The following is an 18,460-nucleotide window of genomic DNA, read 5'->3' on the forward strand; positions in this document are numbered from 1 at the left end:
ATCTAACAAAGGCAAAATAAACACAAAAACAAATAAAAAAATTGCACTTACAGTGGAGTCCCTAATAGATCAGGTAGTGTAAGAGATCATACTATCTCAGTTCTATGCACATACTCGTGGTCAATATTTGAGCATTTTAACACTCCCTAGGGCTTCATTTTTGTTGTTTATGTATATATTATTTGAAACTATATATATATAATATATATTGATATATATATTCAACGATATATATATACATATATAATTGAGAATTAAAAATACAAGTATGTATGTCCCTGTAAAAATGCAGCATGCAGGATTATGCCTGGCTATGTGTATGTATGCTTGTGTTTATTTCCAAAATAACTTGCATGTGTTCTTTTCCTATCATCATCACCCTGCAGAAGAGTATAATTTGCATTTAGAGCAAATACTTAAAACTGCCATGTTTTGTAATGTATATAATTTTCTCTCTTTCGATTAGGTAGAAAATGGTTGTCCCTGTTCACCAGTTGTGAAGACTTAGGATCACACAACTACAGCTTTGATTCTTCAAGTGTTTCAGGATGTAAATGTAGTCTGACCTTTCCCTGCTGGACAGTTAAATCATGGACACACTAAACAATTTAATTTGGACTGTCCTTCCAAAAGATGCTTTGGCTTCTCTCTCGAATGCTCACTAAGCATTTGTAGCTGACAAGGAAAAGGAAGAAAACTGTGAACTGGAAAGTTATCTTACAATGAAAATTACGAGCACATCTTGCATCTGTCCAGTCCTCGTGTGTCTCTGTTTTGTGCAGAGGTGTTATGGAACTGCTCAACACAGCTCCATCAAGGGGACAAGAAACCAAACCAAACACATCGAAGGTGAAACCGAAGTCCACCACCGTCCCAAAAGGGGATGGGTTTGGAATCAGTTCTTTGTTTTAGAAGAACATATGGGACCAGATCCACAATATGTTGGAAAAGTAAGTTTTTCTTTATTGGTTTGTTTTTTTCCTCTCCTGGGAAATTGGGAGGTGGGATGAGGATGGAGTTGCAGTTGGATTTGAAGAGACATGGAACTTTAAGTGAATTATGTTATAGAATGTTATTTCTTATTCTAAACATTTTAAAATAATAATTATAAAAAAATGAACTTCACCAATCATGTCACATCTCCCTAAACATCGGTTCATACAGACTAGACTGAATGTTCTTTACCAGCATATTACTCTGTCTGTTCTCTCATGTAAAATGGAGACAGTTAATTAAACACACAATTCAGTAATTTTGTCTTTATTACCATGAAGATATATTAGAATTCACCGTGTCATTTATTGGTATGTTGATACAACTTTTTTTAATCTATTGCTATTGCACATGAGGCTAAAAAGAAGACACTATATACGACATCTACTATATTTCTGCTAATTGTTACAGAGACGGTATTTGAATTTAAGTCAGCCTTTAAAAACACATGGATATTTCTCCAATCCCCCAAATTAATTTCCATACAAATATCGATCTATTTAAATATAGATTAAATATAAACTGGGTGTACAGGTTTTGTTAAAATTCCAAAAGAATGAAGTTGACAAAATGATCAGTAACTTCAGACCAACTTCCCTCTCTCTCAGAAATGCAGACAAGACAATTTAATGGCTTGTCAAACCCTTTAGGAAATTGTACACTCAGTAATAAGGGACAGTTTAAGCACGTGTCAAGGCTCCAGGGTAAAGAATAGAGTGGGAAGTAGAGAGACCTTCTAATAGATTACTGACTGTTGGAAGCAGCCACAGTTAGGTTTGTTCAGTACCTATGGGAAAAGCAGCAGTCACAGCAGTAGAATCTTTATGACTTGCAGGCTCAATGACTTCTGCCTCGCTGCTTGACTATTTATTTTCACTTTAGCACTGTTAGTACTAAAAAAAAAAAAAAATAGTACTCCATCCAAGCCACAGCACTTCCCTAATGTGTAGGCAGCACAGGAGCACAAGCCATCTGTTCTGCCCCTTTTCCAACAGCGACTGAGTTGCAGCTATATTTTCCATACAAGGCAGGAGTTATGAAGTCAGAATGTGAAACACAAAAGAGATCTGAAACAATTCTATAATTTTCTTATGTGCATATTAAAACAAGAAGGAAAACCCCTCATATTCATCCTGTGCTTTTTTTCCTACAGACTGTTCCATGAAGTAAATGTAGATAAATGTACTAAAGTAAAAACATAATATGTTGAATTACTATAAAGTTATTTTTGTTATGAACTTCAAAATCCTTTTTCTATAATCCTCTCAATCCTTGAGAAGGAGGGAGAAAAAAAGGAACAGAAAAGTGTTTCCTTTGTAGAGTACCAAAAGGAAAAATTATATATTATTAAAAAATTATGAATATTTATTGTCACTTAAATTTAACTAAAAAACGGAAACAAAATTTGCTAGAAAAGGTTAGGGAAAGATAAGATAGCTTCTCATTTTTTGGTGGGTCGCCTAGTTTGAGTGAAAAATAAAACCTCAATCAGTAGATTAGTTGCAAACAGTCTTTCTGGGCTTGGGTGCCAATGAACATATGGTTGAGAGCTTGTTAGCCATCAGGAGGTGGTGAGGGCTGTGAATCTGTTCCTTTGTGGAGGTTCTGTGGAAATTGGTATCCATTCTGTTGTAGTATTGACAGACAACTTTAAAGGGTCACACCTAAAGTTGTGGCCCTCCTATTCCCTATCTGACCTGGGGCCCCTCACTCATACATAATCATTCTACTCAATATTCTTCTGCCTTTATGAGCAATTCTAACTTGATTGTGTGGATTCATTCCCCTCATCCATAACCCCCTGCATACGTACAAACACATGTACATACATACATACATATACACATACATACATATATATGTACATACACAACTGTGACAGTTCAAAAAACCCTGCAAAGTTCAACAATCCACATGTACTTATAATAACCTCCTGTTCCATTATTTTTTTAGAGAAGATAATTTATAATTCACACTTATAAATACATTCATAATGAACGAGAGCCATATATTTTCAAAGTGTTCCTGAATAGAAGATAAAATCGTTACAGTTACTATAAGCATGAGAGGGGAGTACCTCCAAAGAGCTGAAAATTATCTCCTTTACTCCCTTCTGTCACTGAAATTCCAGCAGGAATTTTGTCAACAGAAACAAAATAATAATCATACAATACAAAATAATAATCATACAATAATCCAATGCAATATTTGTTATTAAAATAATATATTTTCTACATGCATTATATAAGTTTGTTTCCAGTCATCCTTGAGCTCTGGATAGTAATTTTGTGTATCTATAGTTATATTTCACATTATAAAACAACATCTGAAACTTTTGATAAGAGCTCAAGCCAAACTGTTTTGATACTTACCAATTTCTTTTATATTGTTTATAATAATTTTCTTTGACTTTTCTTAGTGATTGTGTTTATTATGAGGGAATTTATTTTGTTGACATTGGTCAATATGCATTATTCACTAATAAGAGATTTTTTTTTAATGAAGCTAAGGCCATGAACATAAGGTAATTTTAATGGTACATAGTATAACTATATGTACATGTATAATACATACACCATCTCACCATTAAAATATATATATATATATATATATATATATAATTATACATGTATACAGATAACTATAGTTGACAATCCATAATTTTTTTCAGACTGTAAAGGCCATGAGAAATCACATACCAAAACTAGTGTATGAATATATCTCATGGATATAACCACATGGACTTATTAAAGATCTTTTTAAATACTTGAAAGATTAGAGTAAGGAAGCTATAAGTAGTAAGTAAGTCCTTTCTTTTTAGAAATACAGGACTTTTGTTTGCAAGTAAGTCCTTTCTTCTTGGAAAAAAATATGGTAATGTCATTATAGTTTTACAACAAAAATGTTCTCTCTTTTCCAAAATGTATGTATAAACTAATATAGACCATTTAAACTGCTTTTATTTTCAAAATTGAACAGAGCTGAATGAATTCCATTATACGAACATAATTTTGTATAAAATATCACACACATCCTAAAGTGCAGGCCATGTATCACACCTAGCATTAGAGTAGACTCATTGCCTTCATGAGATAGTAATGATTAGTGAGTAAAGAGCTGAGTTTGAGTTAAGGCTTCTCTGCTTATTATCTGTATTACAACTAGCAAGTGTCTTATTTCCCTGAATTTCTGTTTCCTTACATGTAACGCTGAGAAATACTGTCTGACATTTGTGTTACTAATTCATGTGTGTTATAAAGTTTGGTTTATAGTTTAGATTATGGGTTAGTTAAACCACAGCCTGTGTACAAACTCATCTAGTTGCATGTGTTGGTATTGCTTGCATACTAAAAAAACAAAACAAAAACAAACAAACAAAAAAACCCAAACTATTGAAAAAATTTAAGCAATAATGTTTTGTGATACATGGAAATGAAATGAAATCCAAATTCAGTTTCTGTAAATAATGTTTTATTGGAATACAGCCAGACTTACATTTACATATTGTATATGGCTGTTTTCAGTCTACAATGGTAGAATTAGATAGTGGCAAGGGAAATTAAGGTCCACAAAGTATAAAATATTTACTAATGAACATTTACAGAAAATATTTGGAACTCCTCCTTAAGATATCTACCTCACCTAGTAGACTGTGAATGCTATGAAAGCAGGTTCTGGGACTACTTCATCTTCCATTTGCACAGAATCTACCTCAGTGCCTATTTTAATGATCAAATGTGGTAATTCACTGGAAAGGGTTCTATAAACTATAGCTTTTTGTAGTCATGTTAATGGTTGTGATAATTATTTGAAATTATTGACACAAAAATATCTGTTTATAAACTCTCTGTTAATCTCTGTTTATTAACTTGGTGTTTTTGTTTTTATTGTTGTTTTGTTGCATTACATGCAGTAGTGTATTGAATGTTCTTTTACACACATCATTTAGCATACATATAGGTGTATCTGTGGGAGAGATTCCCAGAGTGGGATTCTCATTTAAAAATAAATAAATCTTTAATTCTGGTGCGTGTTACCAGATCCTCCTCCATAGGTGGTGGTGTATTTTGCACCTTTTTGATGTATGAGAATAAGTATTTCTCTGCAGCAGTGCCAACAGATGGGATTGTAAAACTTGGAATTTTACAAATATTATAGGTGAAAAATTGCATCTCTGTGTACTTTCAATTTACATTTCTCTTATTATGAGTAAAATTGATCATCTTTTCATAGTTGAAGGGATATGAATATTTCTTTTTTACTAACTGACACTTCAGGCCCTTTTGTTAGTCTTTTTAACTTATACTTGTTGATATTTACATAATAGATGAAATAATTTTTTGCCAGTGATGTTACCAATAATTTTTTCACAGTTGCCGTTTGCCTTTTGACTTTGTTTATAATTTTTGCTTTATAGAAATGTATTATTTTAATTTGATCATTCTTAACATTCCTTTGACTGAAACTACATTTTTATTTGGTTTGGATTCCTCTGAAATTTGAGGATTTTGGTGTTCAGAATTCGTGACAGTAGATTAAAAATGCATTCTTCAGGTCTTAATATCTACAGTTTATTACATATACTAGAAAATATTACTTACTGAATAAAAAAGATGGTGTAAAACTGGAATAGCTTACTTTAGAGATCAGAAATTATAATTTAAAATACACATGATTTCTTATTTTTGGACACTAGTTATTGGCTGTATTGCATATATGTTTCATATTTACCAGTAGAATATATCCTAGTGTGCAGATTGTAACTGCAAAGTATATTGACTCTTACTCGTACATGCTAGGAATATTTAAATATGTGTAACTATTAGAATTTAACTAAGGACATACTTTGGAAATAATGTCTTTTAACACACAAGTGCTGGAAATGAGCTTCATATATTTCAAGCGATAATTGCTTGTGATTAGCTAGGTGTTCTGCTCCATAAATACATGTTATTTTCATTTTAAAAACATTGTAGATGACCTCTTTATCCAAGAATTCTTATATGAGAAATAAAGGAAACTCTCTGTTTACTTCAGTATATCTTTAAGTGGATATTATCCACATTTCATTATTTGGTAATTAAAGAGAATAGAATAAAAAAATCATAAACAAGAAGTAAGACACCAAAAACTGTGTCCCTACTTAGTAGCATGTTTTAGGCTAAGGTATCTAATCTATTAACAGTGTTACATTAGGGTTTGGGCTATATTGACATTAAATATATACTTGACCATAAAAGTTAATAAGAACTTAGATTTTTTTCAAGATAAACAAATTATAGTCTCTGTCTTCACTTCCCTTCATTTATGGTGTATGTTCTTATAACTGTTAGAATTTTTTCTAGATATAAACTGTAACATGGAGAAGATATTGCTTACATCTATGAAGAATTTAGTTACTAAAATTCTACCTCTCACTCCCCTCTTTACCCATGTCCTATATGTGTAAGTAGCTAAGTGTAGACTCTAGGCAATTATTCCCAATTTGCTTTATTAAAACAACAACAAACAAAAAAACAAAAAGAGGGTAAGAAAGGAATTCTAGCAGTATAAAGTAACTAAGAAAACATCTTGCCAAATTCCTCAAGTAATAGAAGGCAATGATGCTCGAAACAGTTAAGTGATCTCTTCATGGGAAGGGGGATTAGTTATGACAGTGCCAAAGAGCAAATTGTAAGATGTCTGATTCTTTAATGAAAGTCAGTTTCTAGTATACAGTGCATGAAAATCCCCCTCTCATCATCACTATTATTGCCATTAGTTTATATTTTTTACTTTCTTTAAAAGAGCACCTTCAAATCTCTTTTAATATGAAGTACTGTAGCTTCAAATTAAATAAATGATTTTGAGGTTGAAGAGAGAATAAATCATGTATGAAGGAATGTGAAGGCTCAGGCTTTTCAGAAAAAGAAAAGATAGCTTTAATGTCATCATGAACTCTGAATTAAAAATTAAACACACAGCAAGAAAAGGTCCCAATTGTCATCTGATATTGTAAAGACAATAATTTTATGAATATTTTTACCATAACTTGTTTGAAATGGAAAATGTCCTGTATTAAAACATGACATTTAAATTTTACACAAGTGACAATGTGATGACATGATGTCATTTGAAATTAATTCATGGCATACAGTTCCATTATGGATATAGAAATGTCTCAATAGTCATCATGGAAATTTAACTCTTTAGATCCAGTCCTAAAAGAAATTGGGTGCATAAAAAAGAAATTTGATTTTGTATATACTTTATTTAATTTGTAGTGATATAGAACCTGTTTTTTTTTTTAAGAAATCAGATTTCACTAAGTTTAATTTTACTTTTAGAGAAGAGTGACATTCTATCTGAACTGTTTAAAAATGTTGAAATTAATAGCATTAACATTCATTATATATAGCGTTTCTCAATGCTATGCCAGAAAAATTTTAAACATCATCAATACAAAGCAGTACCTATTATGGACACAATGCATGCATTTATTCACCTCTTGAACTTTTTATCACTATGCAAATGCACCCACCTGTGTCTGTGTGTATGTGGGCTTGAGTGTTATCAATGGTGCTAAGCCAGAGGTGACTTTAACCCCTGGGGGTGTTTGGCAATGTCTGGACGCATTTATCGTCCCTGATAAATTGTCTGTTCATTTCATTTGCATAATCACTACGATTACGGCTCCTTACAGGGTTCAGGAAAATGTCATAATGTGTTTTCAAATCAGAATAAAATATGAAAATGAATATAGCTGTCTATATTAGTCTTTATATAAGTGCAACTGCAAATAGAATTTATCATTTTAATTGAAAAACAAAAAAAGGCCCACAAAAGCAAAAGGGCCAAGGGTCCCTGAAAGTTGTAATGTGGACCTGATTTTTTGTTGTGACAAGTAGGGATGTGGTGTTACTGGAATTTAGTTAGTAGAGGCCAGGGATGCTGCTACACATTCTGTAACACACAGGACAGCCCCCACCAACAAAGAATTATCCAGCGCAAAGTGGCAGTAGTGCCAGTCTTGATCCGACATTGACACCAATAGAACACGTTTTTCTTGATCAAAATGTTTTTGAATATATTGTCCATACTATTACATCACTATAATGACATTTTACATGTCATTTATAATACACATATGAATGACTTTTAAACTTAAGTTTTTAATGCAATCTGATGATTTATTTTTCTAAGCAATGATTTTATTCCATTGTTTATTTTGATTTCTAATATGCTTGGACTTATTACTACCAATTTATTTTGTATTTTATGGGCACTATGTTTTCTGTTTGTTGTTGTTTTTTTTTCTTCTTCTTTTATTCTACAATAATAACTTCTCTTGGGATTTTTCTCTGCTGGTTTGAAAGTTTTATGTTGTATGTTTTTGATATTTGTGCTCGCTCTTAATTTTTTGTGCATTCTTGACTTCACATCAAAACTTAGTGTCTCTATCAGCCTCCTATACAATGACGTAGAATGACCACATTTTGATTACGTTATTGTGTTTTCTACTTTTTACATGCCTACTAGCCAAACTGTTTTTAAGCCACCCAATCACTCATTCTTCTTCTTATTGTTATTGTTGTTAGTATTAATGTATAAAGTATATAGTTATTTATATGTTTAACATATTTAACAACTTTTTTACTTGCCATTGCTTCTATATCAAACTTCTTGGGTTCAGTTTACTTCTTACTGAAATATGACCCAATTTCTTTTTAACAGGTATTTTAGAAAGCTTAAATTTGATACCATTACAGTTACCCTAAACAATACGAATATCTTAGGATGTTTCAACATTAATCACTTTCTCCTTTTTCATATTATATTTGTCTAGCATCATTTTTTCTCATTTATTAAAAGTAATTTCCAGATTTTTTAAATTATTATTAAAGTCATTTAAACATTGTCTTGCTTAGATTTACCCAAGTTTACCAGTATCTTTGTTTGATACTGTGTCTACCACTGTTCTTTCTCCTGGTTTGATTTACTTATTGCCTATATATGGCCTTTATTTATTTATTTATTTTTCTATTTAGCATGAAAGCAGTAAAAACTTCCTTTCTTTATTTGAAGCACTGTTTTTTTTGTGTATAGGATTCTAGGTTGAGTTTTTTCATTATCATTTTATTGAAGATATATTTTATTTTGGACCCTATGTTTGATAATGAGAAATCTGCTGAAATTCCATTTTAAATTTCATCTCTTTCTCTTAGGATGATTTCAGGATTATCTCTATGTCTCTTGTGGTCTGTAGACTTACTAATGTGTTTAGGTGCTGAAGACTTTTTTTATGGGGAGAGGGGGCTTTCTATTTTTATTGGCCTATGTATTAATTAGCCAGAGCTTCCATAGCAAAATACTATAAACTGAGTGGTTAAACAACAGAAATTTATTGTCTCATTTCTGGAGGCTGGACGTCAAATCAAGATGTCGGCAAGGTTGGTTGCTTCTGTAGTTTTTGAGGGAAGGATCTTTTCCAAGCCTCTCTCCTTGGCTTGTAGATTGCTGTCTTCATATTCACATGGTGTTCTCACTATATGGGTATCTGTGTCCAAATTTCCTTTTTCCATTAAGACATCAGTCCTCTAAAAAGATCCTATCTCCAAATAAGGTACCGGGGTTAGAATTTCAACATGTGAATTTTTTTGGTACAAAATTCAATCCATAACAGACTGAAATCAGTATTTTTGTATAATTATTAGGATTTTTATACTTTACAGAAGTATGGCATCCCATCTATTTTTTTTTTGAATTTTCTTTTCTCATTTATTGTTTCATTCTGAAACTTCTATTTGATATAATTTCTCTCAGATTCATTTCTAGCATTCTAATCCTCTCTTCAACTAAGTTGAATAGTTAGTATATTCTTTGACTTAAACTCAAATATTACCTTTAATATAAATTTAATATATTTTTAAATTTTTAGTTATTTTTGGTTCCTTTTCTCCTTTTTATATGTGACCTCTCCTTTCATTTTGACCTCTATTTCTTCTCTTATGACTTTAATTATTGCAAGCCACCTATTTCAAAATCTTGTTCAAATTTTATTATTCTTTTCATGCTTGATTAATTTGCATATTTCTTTTGTCTATCCACAGTCATGGAGATTTGATCCTGGTATGCCTTTTAAAATTTTATATTCACTTGTCTTCAATAGTGTGTGATAAATGGGAATGAGGATTTTGATGGGATTTCTCTAAAGTATAGCTTGAGGAATATCCATAGAGAGTCACTTATTTCTTTGTTTCCTGACAAAAAATTGGTTTCATAAATCTGAATAAATTTTATTTTTATTTAACATTTTTTTAATCTTTTTGTTAGTTGATTTACAACATTGTGTTATTTTCAGGTTTACAGCAAAGTGATTCAGTTAAATATATTTTAATTTTTAATTTTAACTATTGATTCTTATCCATACCTTTAATGAACACAGCAACAAAAGAACACTAGCAATACAAAAATAAATCTTGTATACCTTTCTTCTGGGCTGCAAGTTTGGGTTTCAATTTATCACAGGAAACTTTTTTTCTACCAAGAGCTCTTAACAGACCACACGCTTCCTTGTTATTTTTTTAAGCTAGTGGGTAGATAGTCTAATTTTCATTTCATGGAGTTTGTTTTCAAGTAGTCTTGCTTTGTTCAGATATCTCCTTTCTAATTTTATACCTTGAGGGACTGAAAGCCATAGTTTCCAATCTTTAGGAGATGTAAAACCAAATCTTCCTGCTCATGGCCTGTATCCAGTTTAATTTCCCCCAAAGGCATCTGAATGTCTACCAGTTACAAATGACTTTCCTGGTAAAAATCTTCTCTTCCTTCCTTTCTCCAGTGAATTACCTTTCACTGTTTATATCTCAGTTGTATTGTACTTTAAATTTATAATTGTTTATTGTAAGAGACGTCTTTATTAGTTTTGTCTGCCACTTTTATTGTCATATGTTACCTCAGGTTTTTCTTTGCACAAAAAGAATCTTTGGATTAGGTAATCTTTTTAATATTTCTTCTATATATAAATAATAATATTTTTTTACCATGATTCACTATTTTCATGCAGAAGTAGAAATGAAAATCCAAATACTCCCAAAATGGGAAAGAGTAGAAATATGCATTCCAAAAAATCATATTGCACTTCATAACTAATTGTGGACTGATTTATTTCAACAAATATTTGCCCTAAGGAAATGAATAGTTTCAACATAGGTATTAGATTATTCTCAGGAAATGTTTCATTATTTTATTGATTTTTATCCAATGAATATTTGAACATTTAATTGCACCAGACCTCACATAACAAAAGCATTTAGTTTGAGGTTGAGCCTAGACAGTCTTCAAATACATCTACTTTTTACTTTTTTTGAATTTCATAAAGAAAATACCAGGCAATTGTTACAAGAATCACAGAGTTAAATATAATGAATTTCTTTCCTCTAGGATTATTTATGTTTCACACACACACACACACACACACACTCACACACACACACACACACACATATATATATATATATATATAAATGTTTTAGCCATCTCTGCTTTTATTTTTTATTATTTATTTATTTATTTGGCTGTGTCAGGTCTTAATTGTGGCATGTGGGATCTTTCGTTGCAGCACTTGGGCTCTTTGTTGCAGCACACAAGCTTCTCTCTAGTCATGGCACATGGGCTCTAAAGTGTGCAGGCTAAGTAGTTGTAGCACGTGGGCTTAGTTGCCCTGCTGCCTGTGGGATCTTAGTTCCCTGACCAGGGATTGAACCCACGTCCCCTGCATTGGAAGGTGGATTCTTAACCACTGGACCACTAGGGAAGTCCCTATATATGGTTTATTTGTCACTATATTTATAGACATTAGAATGGTATATGGTGTGAAATCCTATTCTATGCTAAAAAATAAAATAATATAAAATATAAAAAAAATTAAAATATACTAACTTTATATAGTCTTCTCTTTGGTTTGTTTTGTTTGGAACCATAGCTTAATTTCAGTTTATTTATTTATTTTTTCAAATTTATTTTTCAAATATTTTTATTGGAGTATAGTTGATTTACAATATTGTGTTAGTGTCAAGTGTACAGCAAAGTGAATCAGTTATACATATACATATATCCACCCTTTTTCTTGATTCTTTTCCCACATAAGCCAATATGGAGTATTGAGTAGAGTTCCCTGTGCTATACAGTAGGTCCTTATTAGTTATCTATTTTATATATAGCAGTGTGTATATGTCAATCCTAACCTCCCAATTAATCTCTCCCCCCCCTTACCCCTTGGTAACCATAAGTTTGTTTTCTACATCTGTAACTCTGTATTGTAGATAAGTTCATTTGCACCCTTTTTGTAGATTCCTCATATAAGCAGTATCATATGATATTTCTCAGCTGAGTTTATTTTGACAAAGGTTAGAGACTAGGTCATATTCATTCATTTAAAATTTATTGAATACCTCCTCAGTTCTCGTCACTCTACAAGGCATTGTGTATATAGTGGTGAATGAAGCAGGTATCTTGGGAGACATTGACATTAAGCCAACATTCATACAAATAAATATTCAACCATAAACTGTGATGCAGATCATGAAAGTATGTTGTACTTGTGTGTAGTGTTAAACCTAGATTGAGGGTGAGGGAAGAACTCTCTAAGGAAGAACAGGCCAGCATCGAAAAATGAATAGGAGCTAGTCACACCAAGTTGATGCTATGCTTGTGTATGATGTTTGAGAATGGGGGAGTGTCCATTATAAAGGAGTAACACATATAAAGATCCTGAGATGGGAAGGAGTTTGTGTATTTGAGGGTCAAGGAAAGACCAGTTAACTCCAATTTAGGGGATAAGCAGTACAGAAGAGAGAGATGAGGCTCATAGATGTTACAGGGTCTCTGGAATAAAGAAATGTAGGCTTCATATTTAGAGAAATGTGAAGACATTGTTGACTTTAAGAAGAAAAGGATGTGGCATCAATATATTTGTTGCTAAGCAATCACTCTTCTATATGAGCAACAGAATTGCAGGGAAAAAGAATTTCAGGAAAATCAAAAGTAGGTTTCTGTAAAGGAGCTAATATAGCATAAAAAAGGGGGTAATGAATCATAGTTTGCTTATTTATTTTTCCATAATGATTTAAGGGATACTATATTTATGGACCATATAATGTATTATCGACTCAGGGCAACACTTGACACATACTTGCAACACATATATAAGTAGAAAGAAGTAGCAGAAGGAACACTGGACAGGTAGCCTTGATTTTTCTACTATATAATTTTTTAACCTGGGTAAATCCAAACTTTCAGAACAAAGTTTTATTATGCACATTAAAGAAGCGAATGAATGAGATGATTGCAAGAATCCTATTTCACTTTGAAAGTTATTGCTTCAACATAAATCCAACTGTTAAAATAATAACAGCATGCCATACACTGTGCTAAATGTGGAGATTATACTAATGAAAGATACAATCTCAATAATTAATGAAACGAAGGCAGGAAGAGGCGATTTCAAGAACAAATGTTGACATCACAGTGCTACTGGTGCAGTAGAGGTGTGAAACATAGGAGATGATGGTGCAAGGGGTGGAGTAACATACTTGATTTAGCTCCGTTTAGGGAAGGCTCCTCAGAAGAGGAATAATTTGAACTAATATTTGCCATCAATAGAAAATGGGACAGGTAAACTATATTGGTTAAGAGAGACCTGCACTGGAATTTTAGGAATGACATATCAAAATTATATAAGTATGGCTTCCCTGGTGGCGCAGTGGTTGAGAGTCCGCCTGCCAATGCAGGGGACACAGGTTCATGCCCCAGTCCGGGAAGATCCCACATGCCGTGGAGTGGCTGGGCCCGTGAGCCATGGCCGCTAAGCCTGCATGTCCAGAGCCTGTGCTCCACAACAGGAGAGGCCACAACAGTGAGAGGCCCGTGTATGGCAAAAAAAAAAAAAAAAAAAAGTATATAAGTAGAAATTAAGGATATACAAATACAACAGTTGGAGCACAGATCACATGTTGAGAAGTGGAAGTGGGGATGAAACCAGACAGCATGACAGGCCACCGAGGGCCAGTGCTGGTTGGAGATTCAAAGGAGAATATAGCTTATCTCCAAGTGTTTCGGAATGAATTGAAGGATTTTCAAGTGTGAAGTGACATGAGACCTACAGAACAAGTTTGAAGGCAGAGAGGATGCTTTACCATTGCACAAATCTAGACATGCATTTGGAAATTGCAGAATAATTGAAGAGAGTAAATAGATTAAAACTTTTTATTTTAAGATGTAGAATTGACAAAATTTTGCATCTATTGGGAGTGAGAAAGGGGGATGCAGAGCTGTTTGAAGATGTTGGGCAGGCTCCTCCTTAAATTTGGGGGTGGCAGCTAAAGAGTAAAGGAGGAGGATCCCGTCTGGGGGTGATGGTGATGGAGCTAGGTTTGGATAGTCTATGTCCCAGGTGCTTCGTGGGCATGAAGGTGGGTAGGTATGGAGAGATGCAGAACACCGGAGGAAGGATGCAGGCTAAAGGGTAGAAATGGGAGTTACTGGGGTTTAAGTGGTGATTGAAGCCCTGCATCAAAATTTAGGGAAACATACATAGACTTCTGGCTCAGAATGGAATTCTGTGGAACAAAATGTTATAAGGGAAAAGAGAAAACTTGGTCTAAAGTTTGCAAATAAAATTCAAGAGGACTTAGAAACAATGGACCAGAAATGGAATCAGAGTCGATAAATAGGGAGAACAATCTCAGGGAGGAGCAATTCATCAACGAAATCTGAAGCATGAGTGAGAATAAAATAACACTGTATTGTATACTTAAAAGATTGCTAAGCAGATAGAATTTATGCTATGTTCTTATCACAAATAATATAATAACAACAACAAAAGAAGGCAGGAGGAACCTTTTAGAGGTGATGGATATGTTTATGGAATAGATTGTGGTGATGGTTTCATGGATGTATAATAATTTTCAAACTCATCAAGGAGTATGCATGTATAAATATGTATAGTCTTTGTGTTTAATCATACGTCAATAAAGTGGCTTTAAAAAACTGGTAACAATAAAATATTTTTAAAAAATGAGAATTGTATTTCCACAGCTAATTTTTTACTCAGGAAGTTATTTTCTCTGATGAACCTTATTATTTACAGGAGCCTGGCCCATATTCAAGAGGATCCAGTAATGATAGAGAAGGAGGCTATAAATTAACATGAATCCATGTAGTCTTTACTTATTTGTAATAGAACTGTTCATCTTCTTCAGAACTTCTCATTGTTGCCCTCTAGCCATTACTAATCCGTAGCATCTAAAAATGTAGGTATTCCTCTATATGGTACACATCCTGAACTGTTCTCATCTGCCTTAGTGATTGACATGTCTGTGTTGGTTTGTAATATCCTGCTGGCTGTTGAAAGAAACTATCTGAAACTAGTGTAATAGGGGAATTGATTTACTAACTTGCATATCTGAAGAGTAGAACAGACTCTAGGCAAAGGCAGAATCAGAGATACAAATGATGTGATTAGGATTCTAGCCAATTCCCTACAGCTGCACACTCAGAAAATATGTGAAGCCCAAGCCCCAAAATTGGCAGGCAACAGTTCAATCAGTTTCTATGCTCTGTTATAGAAGGGATTCCCTTGCTTGCAGCTAGATAGAAAGTGAGTTTAAGTGCCCAAATATTTTTCAAATCCACATTTTAGGTTCTGTCTTTTAAAGCCTCCCATTTCTAGGTACTACTTTCTCTATGAATCAGAGTCCTATTGTTGAAAAAAAACTACATTAGTTAACAAATATATATATATATATATATATATATATATATATTACATATACACACACACATACATATAATAAGATAAATTCATTTTATGGAGAAGGCATAATTTATTTGAGCCTTATTGGACTACTGTTCAAGCACATACTGAATTAATGGCAGCCAAACTGTGCTGAATAACTTAAGTCTGGATTTCTGATTTAACCATGGAGAAAGCTGAAGTATCATAATGTGTTTAGACCAGAGCTGTCCAACAGAACTTTCTGCAGTTATAATCTCATTTTATATTTGCACTATCCATTATGGTAGCTACTAGCCACATGTGACTGTTGAACATTTCAGATGTGGCTATTGTAGTGAAGGTTCTGAATGTTTGTTTTACTAATTTAACTTTAAATAGCTACTTGCAATTTTTGATTAAAATGTTGGACGATGCAGGTTTAGACCGATTAGATAGGAAACCTAGCCCCATATTCATAATATACACAAAAGTATGGGTCTGTGAAGGTCACATAAAATTATAGGCAGACAGAATGAGATTAAACACCGTGGATCTAAAAGCTTGACTGGAGTATGTAAAGAAGGTTATGAAGACTGGGAGGGTCAAACCTGGCTCTCTTTCCCTTGGTTTCAGGCATCAGGCATTTTTATTGTTCAAATCGTTTGTATCTGTGGAGGTGTGAGTAGGTGTTGCACTCAAAGGCATGATTTAGTAAATCATTTCCTCGACTGCAACAGAATGTGACTCAATAACTTAAGTGTAAAAGTAACTTTCCAGATGGATATTGGCTAGATCACAGAACTGACAGAAAGGCCAGTGAGTCAGTGTTGAATCAGAGCAGGAACCAAGGGAAGTTTAGTGGCTATAAATGAAGCCAAGTTGCTACGCCAGGGACAGTTGAGTCAGAAGATTGCTGTTGACACGTGCCCTCAATATGCACTGCTACTGTTCTTGATAACACAACCACAAATAATACCAAATCTGTCCCTTGGTCTTTTTGTCACTTGGTCACGTTTCAAAGCTCCAGACAAGAGAGCATATGTTGCCTCAGCCTGAGTCACGTGTCAGTGGTCTGGCTGCCCAAGTGGGGCAGATGCAGTCTGGCTCCTGAAGTTTACATAATTGAGGCAGAAATGTCTCCTACCAAAGTCTCACAATGGGGTACCAATTCTTGCAAAATAAGATGGGGTTCCATAAAAGATACACTTAAACCCACATGCACACACACATTTGGCACACTGTGTGAGAAAGTTTAATATATTTGACTTTTGTTTTACTTCATTATTTTATTTTACCTATTGTGTCACCAAGATATATTAAATGTCATTCATTCTATTTAAAAATAAACAGACTCAGAATAATTATAGATCACTCTTTCTTTTTTGAAAAAAAAAGAAATGTCCACCAACTTTGTATATGTATGTTTGTATATGTGTATATTTATATATCTGTGTATGTGTGTATAAAGCTAAAAGTAATGATTCATAAACTTGTTCTAGAACATCTTGTATGCTCCGTAATTGCTTGTTCAGTTCATTAGCTGCTTTGCATGCATGGGTTCTTTCTATTGTTTTATCAAAATTATAAGAAATATTAAATCTATCTATAGTGTTCAAAGCAATAGAAACTACTTTTAGTTAAAATAGGAGGACACTAAGCAGAAAGGAAATACTATAAGAGAGACATATATATTTTACTTGAAATTACATTTCCCTCTTAAATATGACCTATGTTATGGTCCCATGCCGTTTTTTTTTTTTTCTGGCATTGCCATTGTTATTCTTGTTCTTTGAACCCTGTTATTATTGTTCCATTGAATTAAATTGACCATGATGAGTTTTTAGTTTTATTACTATTTTTATAATCATTGAGATGAGGAAAGGTAAAATAATATCTAATTACATATTGATTATTGGCACAAATAACACTAAGTAAATATTTATGTTTGGGGGGGCTGGAGCGTCAGTGCAGTACAGCTGTGAGGGAGTAAAGACTTTCTGGAGAACTGTTAATTTGCATAGAAGTTATTTCTGTTCTGCGCTTTGCAGCTGCACTGTCCTTAGTGTCTGTAAGAAATGTTAAAATAACAAGAATGAAGGTACAGAAAATCCTACATTTGGGTTAATGTATTAAAAACAAAGCTTTGATCTGGTATATATTACTAGAAGACAAATATTCATAAGATAGATACCCATAGTTTTCAGCCTTCTTTGAATATTAGAATTACATGGGAAGTTTTTAAAAATCCTCAAGCCCAGGGTGAACATTCGATCAATTAAGTCAGAAAATCTGAAAATAGAACACTGATATCAGTATTTATCAAGCTACCAAAAAAAGCCTAAATTATCTTTCAGAACTACTGGTCTTTAGGTTCGTTTTCCTAACGATACATGAGGATACCTTGAATAAAGTGACAAGAATCTTTAATTGTGTTGTAAGTTGCCACTTTGTTTAAAAATTGACATCTATAAATGAATGCTTAATGTAACATATATGTGCTTAATCTCATGGTCTTGAATAATTCCTCTTTTAAAAAGAGGAATTAAATGAGACGAAGTATTTTTTTCTCTACATATATGTCTTCTTAACACCTTTATTATTTTAATATGTTTATTTTTATTTGTACTGATATATAATACATGTACATAGGGAAAAAGGCAAATAGTACAAAAAGCTATCACAAAATTGATATTCCTCTTTTTCCCTTCCATT

General features: G+C 33.0%; 1 protein-coding gene across 1 annotated transcript in view; it reads left to right on the plus strand.

Moving 5' to 3' along the window:
• Positions 1-722: 722 nt before the first annotated feature.
• CDH18 (cadherin 18) overlaps positions 723-18,460 on the plus strand; it is a gene marked incomplete at both ends in the record, with an annotated part of 329,242 nt that continues 311,504 nt past the window's right edge. The window contains one exon of the mRNA XM_082621654.1: positions 723-950. Coding sequence (XP_082477780.1) covers positions 723-950 — 228 coding nt within the window. The remainder of the gene's footprint in view (positions 951-18,460) is intronic.

The sequence above is a fragment of the Mesoplodon mirus genome (genome assembly GCF_964341445.2).
Source record: "Mesoplodon mirus genome assembly, chromosome: 5".
In the NCBI taxonomy this organism is placed as follows: Eukaryota; Metazoa; Chordata; class Mammalia; order Artiodactyla; family Ziphiidae; genus Mesoplodon; species Mesoplodon mirus.